We start from the raw sequence: 9,989 nt of genomic DNA, 5'->3' as shown, positions 1-9,989 counted from the left end.
GTACGTCCAGGGGTTATTCAGGGGGTACAAGGGGATTATATCGGGGTTATACTCCTCTGTAACCTACCTGTAACCTACAAATGAGTTCCGTGCTTCTGTAGTTTCATGGGAACAAATAAGTTACACGAAAGTTACAGGGGGGTATAACCCGGATATAACCCCCCTGTACCCACTGAATAACCCCTGATGTACGCAGCGCTGCGTACGTCTTATGTACGCAAATATTTTCCCAGATAATGAGGCTCTAATAACAATTTTAGTTCAAAGACTGGTACACCCTAGAACAAAGAGGATAAAGCATATTCACAGTTCAAAAATTGCTATAACTTATTCAGATCAAGATTCTAAGATTGAAGCAATTTTACACATACAAGATGTGAAAAAATCATTTCCATGACAGGTAGAATGGGGAGCTCAAAAAAGATGTTGAAGGTTAACTTGAATATTAAAATCTCAATAGAGGAGGTTGTTCATTATTCATGAGTTCTAAATGATTTTTATAACTAGGGAGTATACCCAAAATTCTTGCAATTTAATTTTTTGGTTTCCTCAAACTCCATTTTATTCTCATATTAATATTACGAAGAGGCGATCCTAACTTCTTGATTAGAAATACTAATACATGTAAGCTTAGTCATAGCTACATCTACTTGAATAAATATATCATATATAAAATCTAATGTAAATATTGCAGGATGATTTATAAATTGGATATGCAATTTTGGAAGTACAATCAAAATGAATAAAACAAATGTTCAAAATATGCATCAAATTGAGGAGTCTACATTAAAAGATTCATAGACAAAATAATAATGATGTGGATTTCACAAAAAAACAGCATCATGCAGTCCTTAACGATAGAAATTTTAATAAAGTTGCCTTGCATATAATAGGCCAACTTAATGTGTTCAACATTAGATCAAGATCAAAGAGAAAACGTGACATTGAAGAGGCCTAGGACAGGAGTCCGCCTGAGTATAAGTTAAGGAAGACGAAGGAGGAGAGGAAGATGGTACGGGCAGTCTCATTTGGCGAGCTGGACCAGAGAATTGGACTTGATTGTGAAGTTGAGGCGGAGGGTGACGCTATGGCAGCTATTGAAGATAAAGCTCAAACTTAAAGAATAAGCTGTGTCTTCCATAATTTGCATTGTTAGGAAAAGGAATGAAGTAAGAAGAAATCCATGAAAAATGGGATAAATGGGATTTTTTTTTTTTTTGTTCACCTTCTTCCTTATTTTATCCAATTTGTTTCCATTTAGACAACAGAGAGAACTGAGTAGAATACTTTGTGTCGTGGGATAGGGAGCCTAACGGAGGTTTTGACTGGGTATTCTCTTGGTGGTAATCTAAGGTTTTGTGTGCTTTATTCGTAAATCATGAGTTTAGGTTCGAAACACGTAGAAGGAATGCAAGAAACCCCTTAATTTTTTCCCTAATTCAACTTATATTTATTTTGTTAGTAAAGGAACTTCAAAAAGTTAATAATTAGGCTGAGAATTTGAATTTGTATTTAACCATTTATATAGCTATTTAAAAAATGCTTTTGTAAAGTTAAAAAAGAAATAATCGAATAAATTTTGAATTATTATTGGGGTAATTTATACTAATTAAATAAGAAAATCTATAAGTTATAAATAAGATTTCTTATAATCAAATAATACATATAAATATTTATAAATTGTTTCATTTAAGTACACTGGAAGATAAGATTGAATTTGACTAATGTACATGTTAATATTAAATTTTGTCATTTTATATTAAATATACAAAAAGTTAATTTTAGCTATCAAACTTTATGTAAATAATAAAACATAAAAATATAAATCAGTTGACATGTTACTTGTTAAACAATAAATGAGTTTGTTCATAAACATAAATAAATAAGTTGAACTATGTTTAATTTTGTTTTATTGAATCAATCTTTGGGTTTTTTAAAAAAGTTCAAACTTATTTATTTACTAAATTTAATAAACTTATTCGAGTATTAATCAAGCTGAGTTTGTATTATTCATTGTCTCAATTGGTTCATTTATAGCCCTAATTATAATGGGTGGATGAATTTTTGAATAATAAACAACCATTATGAAGCATCATTATGTAAAGATGGATGAACAAATGTAATGAAGAATCAATCCCAACATTTTAAAAATAAAACATGAAGAATAATAGATTTAATTGAATTTTGAATAAAGAAAATAAATAACTCTGATGAAAATCCATTAGCAACCAACTATTAACAATACCCATATTTACCTAAAAATGAAGAAAAAATCATTAATCAAAAAGGGCATATAGAATAAGATGTGATGTAAATATCTTATGATCAAAAGGTCCACCAAAAAAGAAAAAGAGTCACAAAATAAATTAAAATTAGGCATAATTATTATTTAGCTGTAATTGATCTTCAATTGTAAATTATTGTATTTTATAAGTTTCAAAGCACTAGTTCTTAGGCTTCATACATAGGTTTCTAATATAATCTTTCATTTTTACCTCTTCTATGATGCACATGGGAAAAATGTTTTAAATAATATCAGTCTAAAATGGCATATCTTTATGAGATAAAATATAATATTTTTTAACTTCATTAGTAGAATTAGGGTCAAAATCAAGCTTCATACACTTTGATGAGGCAAGAAATAGAGATTTCAATTAATTTATAATAGCATTTCTACTATATTCTATTTGTTGGATGACACAATCGCGATATGAGGAAGAAGTTGATAATCCAAACAAAAACAAAATACAAGAAAACTTCTATTCAAAGAACACTTTAATAAATTAGAGATATTTTTGTTTTGGAAAAAAAAGTGGTTCCTTATCGAAAGAGAATCTCTTGCATATGAGCATTCAAGAGAAACATTTCTCCAAAGATAGCTATATGTTGAATCAAATGAGATGATGGTGATGACATAAAACAAAACTCTCTTAAAGATAATATTTTGTCAATAGCCATGTTCTAATGTTCCAATGAAAATATTCTCTTTAAAAACCTAACTAATTATATCAACTCCACCAATATATTTGCCACAAATGATGGAACCTAAATGTTATCTAGACATCCATATGAGAATGATGAAACCAAAAGTGAATAGATTTTTTTTTTCAAAAAAGTGATATAAGGACTGGTGGCGACCCAAATTAGAATGACTGTAGATACATCAAATATTTTGAAATTATTTATCTTTACACATTCATATGGATGATCCAACAATGTTGATGATTTTGCTGAAGCATAATGTAATTTTATTATGCTAATGAGATATTGGTAAAGACTTGTATTAAATCAAGTTGTAAGGAAGATATATCCCTATTCATATTATGATTTAGGAAGCATCTAATAGATGAAAGTAAAGTGTGACTATTTATCAAATTTATCAAGAAAAAAGTTCTAAAGGCTTAATCAATCGAGTAAAGGCATTTGGAGATGAAAGAAGTCAAATTACCTTAGAAGAATATAAGATATTTATATTGGCTTGAGTTGATTGAAGATTTAACTTTAGTAGGGACAATTAAAAAGTTTCTATTAAGAAACGTTAGTTCTTAAACAAATTGGCAAAACAACTAGCACAAAGCCAAGAAAAAGCAAAAATCATAAGATATAAAAGCATCATCCTAGCTAATGCAAGCATAAACCCACAATAGGACCAATGACTAGCAGCACCACATTGTTTAGGACAACACTTAAAAGAAACTCGCAATTTGAGAGGAGTAAATACAAAATCAACAATAACACCTAAGCACTATTGCATAAATAAGTGAAATTCAAGGGTGAAACGAGCAAAAAAAACATGCCCAGTATGAGAAGAACATAAAGATCGACCCCAAATGGTGCCAGCATTAAACTGGAAATAGTCCAAGGAAAGGAGGCATTGTTTAGCAATACCAGCATTAGTTTTGTTAGTTCTGGACAAATTGGTTAATGAAATCATAATTAAAAAAAAAAATAAAAGAAAAAAATCATAATTTAAAAAATATTAATAATTAATTGTTTCCCTGCGCTGGTTAATGTTTAGATTAACATTTTCATAGTTTTATCAGTATTTAGTCATAAAAATTAGACATGGTGTATGCATTTAATTAATTTTTTTCATTTAGTTATTACAAATAACACATATTTTAATGTTCGAGATTTTATTTTTTATTGGCTATTTATGTTTTCAAAGATATATAGTCAACAGATCTTCATTTTTTTTTCTTTTTGCAAAAAAAAATAAAAATATAGACTATCTAACATCTTATTGCTTTAACTAAAAATTAAAATAAAATAAAATCAAAACAAAACGAAAATGAAATGATAAACATACATAATTCAACCGTGATTTTACCTTTAGGTTTTAAAAAGCTTATTGTCATGCATTTCATTTGAAGAAGATGACCACATAAAACCATGTCAAACTAAGTTTATGACATCCATCCCAAGCTGATATGCTCTAGCTATACCAATAAATAAATAAACAAATAATGTGCTTCAATATCCATGAAAGTAAATTATATTACACGTTTTTTAGAAGTTAACTAATATGGTATTAATCGAGTTTTTTCTAAAATATAGCTATTATTTCTAAAACAAATAATAGCTATACCAATAATGAAAGTAAATTATATTACACGTTTTTTAGAAGTTAACTAATATGGTATTAATCGAGTTTTTTCTAAAATATAGCTATTATTTCTAAAACAAATAATAGCTATACCAATAAGCATGTTTGTCAGATTATTGAGGTTTTTTCTAAAATTAACTAATATGGTATTAATCAAGAATATCACAATTTGAAGCCATTGGTTGTGAACTTTATATCATACATATTTGGCTGCTTATATTTAGTTAAATTTTAATATTTTACTTTTATTTGTAATAATTAAAAAAATTATATTCTTTAAACAAATATATATTCTAGTTTTATTGACATCCAATAACCACAGTCATTAAAAACTAAACTAATGATAAGATATGAATAACTTTCACGAGGAAATTGCTATAGTAATTGCAAACGATAAGAATCTCAAGTACAGTTGATTAGTCCCAAGGAAAAAGAAAGTACAGGTTGAAAGTAGTCATGATTCTTGTCCTCTAGAAATGTGCATCATAAGAATAATAAAGCAATACAAAATAATGCAACCCTTTCACAAATGACAAACATTAAAAAATAGCTCATTTTCATCTATAAAATTAACATATTTTTTCCATCCTCCTTATCTTATTTCTAAAGAGTAAATTGATTTGGGTCACACTTCAAAACTATATAATGAGTGATTACTTCTTTCATCACTCATTAAAGAAATACTTTCATCAAATCTTCTTAAATGCATTTAATGGTTATAAATTTTAAAACAATAGATAAACGTGGAAGCTCTGTCAATATATATCATATTTTATTTTAGATATAGGCATATAGCATTTAGATATTCTGAAAATATACAAAAAAAGGAAAATAAATAAATAAAATAAAAAATACTAAATCATATGGTAATAAGAAAATAAGATAAATGAGAAAATAGCAATAATCAATCTCCCATTTTATGGATGGGCCACTTTACTAAAGGGTAAAAAAGACTTCCGTGAAATGAGGGCTTTCTCTGATTATTTTTTTAATATATATCTTCTACATGCTTTGTCAATGGTCTCAAGAAATAAACTGATAACGCATTGGCTTAAATATGTGCAACTAAAATTAATTTTTCATAGGACAATTATAAGTATGTTGACTCTCTAAGAGGTATCTTGTTTCCGGTATATGCTTTCCTACATAATTTGTCCTTTATTGCCTGCCATCTGCTAAACAAGATAAAATGTGCTAATTAATCAGGCATTTAAACCTAAATCTATTGCTTAACAAATAAAAGGTGTGATTAACTAAAGTTGGGTCTAAAATAACTGCTGTGATGCTTATTGCCTCTTTAAAATTGGGGGATGGAGTGAGCTGTGGGGGGTGAGGTTTATGTTGGGGGGTTGGGAAGCATAACATGCAGCCTATAATCTTATCAAACAGAAATTGGAGAAGATAATGAAAACAAGAATGGCCAAATAATAGTATACAAAACTATTATCATTCAATCAAAGGTCCCAGAAAAAATAGAAGGGCAATAACATTTATTAGAGTACCAGCATTGTTGTCTAAAATCCATCTCTAGGAGCATGGGAGTTAGGAGCAAGAGGGCATTAATTAATCCAAAGACCAGTTTGGCAGGTGTCATGTCAAGTCAAGCACACAATTTTCAACGTTAAGAAAGGTATCATTCAACTAATCTGTTGTCACATAGGAAAAGACCAAATCTGTAATATAAATATTTTATTTAGATAACATTAATATATTACTTACCCAGTGTTGAAAACGAGAAGGCATTATATTAATATATATATTAAGGTTATTACTGTCATATTAGGCTACACAACTAGAAGATGACTGAAAAATAACATTGCACAGAAATCGAAGCTATGTAGGAACAAATGTTCGTTACCTCCCTAGGCATTAATGGACAAGTACCACAAGATCTCACTACACTACTACTCATATAGTCAGATCTAGAGTACTTGTCACCTTTGCTTGCTGATTCCCAGTCTCAAGTTCCCTAAACATTGTGCCTTTCCTTCTCAATCCTTCTTCCTGTCTTGAGAGAGTGGAAGACAAAGAGAGACAAAGCCTCTTGTCTACTACCTCATCTTCCTCCCATGTTCGCTTCCTCTTTTCCTTCCTTGGTGCAATATTTAAAGATAAATTCAGATCCGGTTCATTGTCTTCCCTTTTCCATGATCTCATTCCCAAATTTTGTTGCTTTTCCATCTCTTTATCATGCATGGAATTGAATTCTTCATGCTTTGGTTTTGCCTCAACACTGCTTGTGTTTGCTCGAACATTAATGAAAGAGCTGCGTGCATGGAAGTCCCAATTGCTTAGTGGTCTCTGATGCATGAGGAAGGAGCCATCAGCTGCAGGGCTGTAAGATTCTGGTCTCATTGAATTCCAAAACCCAGGACCAATCCATGAAGAGCTATATCTATAGAGGTGAGAGAAAATTTATCATGGAATTAATAATCATTTAACTGATTAAATGGGCATGCATTAAGTGGAATAATAATGGGATTATTATACCTCATATTTGAATATCTTTGCTCAAAACCATTTAAGATTGAAAGATGACTATGGCTATATAAATTCCGCTGATCTTCAAGATCCATAAGTGTTCTAATTGGATTAGCTGTAACTACAAAAAAAAAAAAAATTAAGAGAACAGAATTTTTTAAGTTGTTATTTTTGGATTGATTTTGTTCCCAGTTTTTTGCAGTACAACTTTCTGAAACCAATCCATTTGTTGTAACATCATCAATACCTTGGCCAGAATCATCAACCTTCTTGCTTCGATACATCTGATGTGCAGAAATTAGAAGAAAATAAATAAAATTGCAATATAAAAACATAATTAATAATAAACAGGATTAAGAACCACCTGCAAATGGCTCTTGACATGTGCAATACCAAGGCCCCTAACGTTCATAAGTTGAAGAACCAGCTTAGGTGTTGCTCCTGCAGCTCACATAAGTCATAACTAATCCCTAAACATATAAAATATAGGAGAGATTTTAAAAGGGAAAGAGAAGGAAACTAACGATCTTGGCCACCGAGTCTTTCCACCGCACGAACAAAACACATATGGAGATCTGGCGTCCACCGAAGCCTTGGAATTTTGGATCTGTTGTACTGTCTCACAGTCCCTGAACTAACCTTCCTCTCACCTTCTTCAACGGTGCTGTTGCTTGAGCTTCCTTCGGTCTTAGGGTTCTCTTCTCCTTCTTCATCATCTTCATCCTTTTCCGAAAGATTAGGTTTTTCAGATTCCTCTGAACAAGCACTGTCCATAACAGGACCTTTCTTTTCCTTCTTTTTCAATAGACAGAAAGGAAAAAAAACTGAGATTTTTCACTGTGATTGCCCTATCTACGCCATTTTTGCTGCTGCAGCTTACCTGAAACGTTGAAAGGAAGGAGGAAGGAAGGCTGAAAGAGAGGCTCTGAAAACCCTGGTTTACTAAATTAATTTTTTTTTTTTTTCCTTCCTGCTGTTGTGTCTGCTATGATTATTTTAGTTTTATGTGTATGTGGCATGATATGTCTTGCATGATGGTGCATGGGTAGGTTAGGTTAGTTTTATTGAGTTTGTATGCACATATCCCATGCATGCATGACTGGGTGGAGAAAGAAGATGTGATGAAAAGTAGATAAATATGAGTTGTTTTTGATGGTGACATGAACCTATACGCAGAGAAGAAAATGATCCGAGAGAATCACGGAAGCCCAGCAGAAAAAAAAAAAACAATATGCCGCCAGATATGCATGTTCATTTATTTAAAGTTTGTTTTATGATCTACTGATCTCCTGATCTTCTTAATTGTCGAGGGGGAAAAAGGGTGGAGTAAATGTACAACATGTATATAACTACAATTCTCTCTAAAAGCCAGGCCTACACTGATTTTGAGGTAAGGTATTAAATTTGACCTCACATAAGATAACCTGGCTTGAATTAGTTGACAAAAATTTAGGTTTAAGATCAATGAAAAAAAAATTATTTCACTATGAGGAAGAAAATAGCAAAGATGAGAATTTTAGTCCTAAAAAACAGCCAAAAAAAGGACAAAGAGAAAACATGTGAAAAAAGAGTAATAATATATTAATGGAAAGAGAATGAATAATCATATATAGTAATTTCTCACTCAAAGAAGCCACTTCTATCCGAAAATGAAATTTAATAACTTTAGCATAATGGACCAAGGCTATACTACTGAATTACTGAACTGGATTGCTGCCCCATGCTACCTATTCTAGTGTGCCAGATAGATGAGGTGCAAAGCAAAAGGCATCTATTGCCTTAATCAATTTAACTCAATGACAAACCCGAATATTTGGTAAAAATCATAATCTTTGATGGAAGCACAATTCTCAATAGATTTTGAAAAAAATTGGATACCTTTTTGTTTGACCTCATCACCCTACAAAAAAAAAAGCACTCCTTGCTCGTAGGGGTTATAGTTACCATGACCGAGTTGTTTCAGGGATAGTTGTTTGAGTTAGTCAACAACTATCAATGGAATATCATGTTCCAATCTAATATTTACTTTTATGAATAAATGTTCATTTTTGACTATAAAGTCACCTAATTAAGTTAGGATGACGAATAAAAGCATTTGGCGTGATAGATGAATTAGCATAAGAATATATTGAGAGCTAAATGGAGGTGGTAAGGATGTGATAAAGGGGAAGAAGAACAACCTCTAAAGAGAAACTCCCATCACAAACTCTTGAATCTATGGAGTTTGGAAAAACGATCACCTCACAACGATAAAAGAGGTTGGTCATACATCTCTATGTCTAAGTGATCACCTTGAATCATCTGATATGGGGAATAGAAGAGATGTAATGCATCGAAACGCAACGAGGGCCAATTAGTGTTTTACCTTTGGAATAGAAGAGATGGCCACCATGGATTTATTCATCAGAATTTTGAATTGAAGTGATTATCTTAAATATATAGATGGTAAAAACACAAAGAAAACAATGTTTCTAATAATGTTTAGCAAAAAAATAACAAAAAAGGGATTTTTAAAAAAATGCAAAATCGTTATCACCTTCATATTGACTGATGGACATTTTCTAAACTTTTTTTTTGTATAAATAAGCTCATGCCCAACAAGAAAGATACAAGTGTCAAAATTTGAACTTTTTCAATCATGACCTGACTAGTATCTACTATCCTTGAAACCAATCTAGAATAAGTTGAGAAAAGCTCGAGTAACATCCACTTTAACAAGTGCTCTAGCAATTGATATTCTTAGTGGTTTACAAGAAAGAATGCCAATATTTAACTATTTTTTAAATGTTAAACCTTAAGGAAAAAATAGTTTATTGAAGAGGAAGCCTATGTAAAAAAAATGAGATTTAGGATAAAGGAATTAGACATTTATTATGTAAATTAGTGTCTAGAAACCACTTTC

The 9,989-nt window shown here is 30.8% G+C and overlaps 1 protein-coding gene across 1 annotated transcript; it reads right to left on the bottom strand.

The window, feature by feature from the left end:
• Positions 1-6,341: 6,341 nt before the first annotated feature.
• Positions 6,342-8,059, bottom strand: LOC110022300 (putative Myb family transcription factor At1g14600). Its single transcript, XM_020721172.1, has 6 exons — positions 7,968-8,059; positions 7,612-7,882; positions 7,452-7,528; positions 7,335-7,371; positions 7,097-7,208; positions 6,342-7,001 (listed from the first exon to the last, which is right to left on the bottom strand). Exons 2-6 carry the CDS (start codon positions 7,859-7,861, stop codon positions 6,515-6,517), a joined length of 963 nt encoding a protein of 320 aa, XP_020576831.1. The 5' UTR covers positions 7,862-7,882; positions 7,968-8,059; the 3' UTR covers positions 6,342-6,514.
• Between the last annotated feature and the right edge of the window lie 1,930 nt (positions 8,060-9,989).

This window comes from Phalaenopsis equestris, unplaced genomic scaffold (genome assembly GCF_001263595.1).
Source record: "Phalaenopsis equestris unplaced genomic scaffold, ASM126359v1 Scaffold000180, whole genome shotgun sequence".
Classification (NCBI taxonomy): domain Eukaryota; kingdom Viridiplantae; phylum Streptophyta; class Magnoliopsida; order Asparagales; family Orchidaceae; genus Phalaenopsis; species Phalaenopsis equestris.
Note: the sequence above shows the minus strand (reverse complement) of the source record. Positions and strands in the feature narration are given on the sequence as shown.

Excerpts from the sequence above, each read along its gene's own strand:
- LOC110022300 (XM_020721172.1), bottom strand. The coding sequence starts at position 7,861 with ATGGACAGTGCTTGTTCAGAGGAATCTGAAAAACCTAATCTTTCGGAA. Across the intron at positions 7,209-7,334 it reads GGTTGATGATTCTGGCCAAG|TTACAGCTAATCCAATTAGA; the intron begins GTATTGATGATG and ends TTTTTTTTGTAG. Across the intron at positions 7,002-7,096 it reads CAAAGATATTCAAATATGAG|ATATAGCTCTTCATGGATTG; the intron begins GTATAATAATCC and ends TCACCTCTATAG.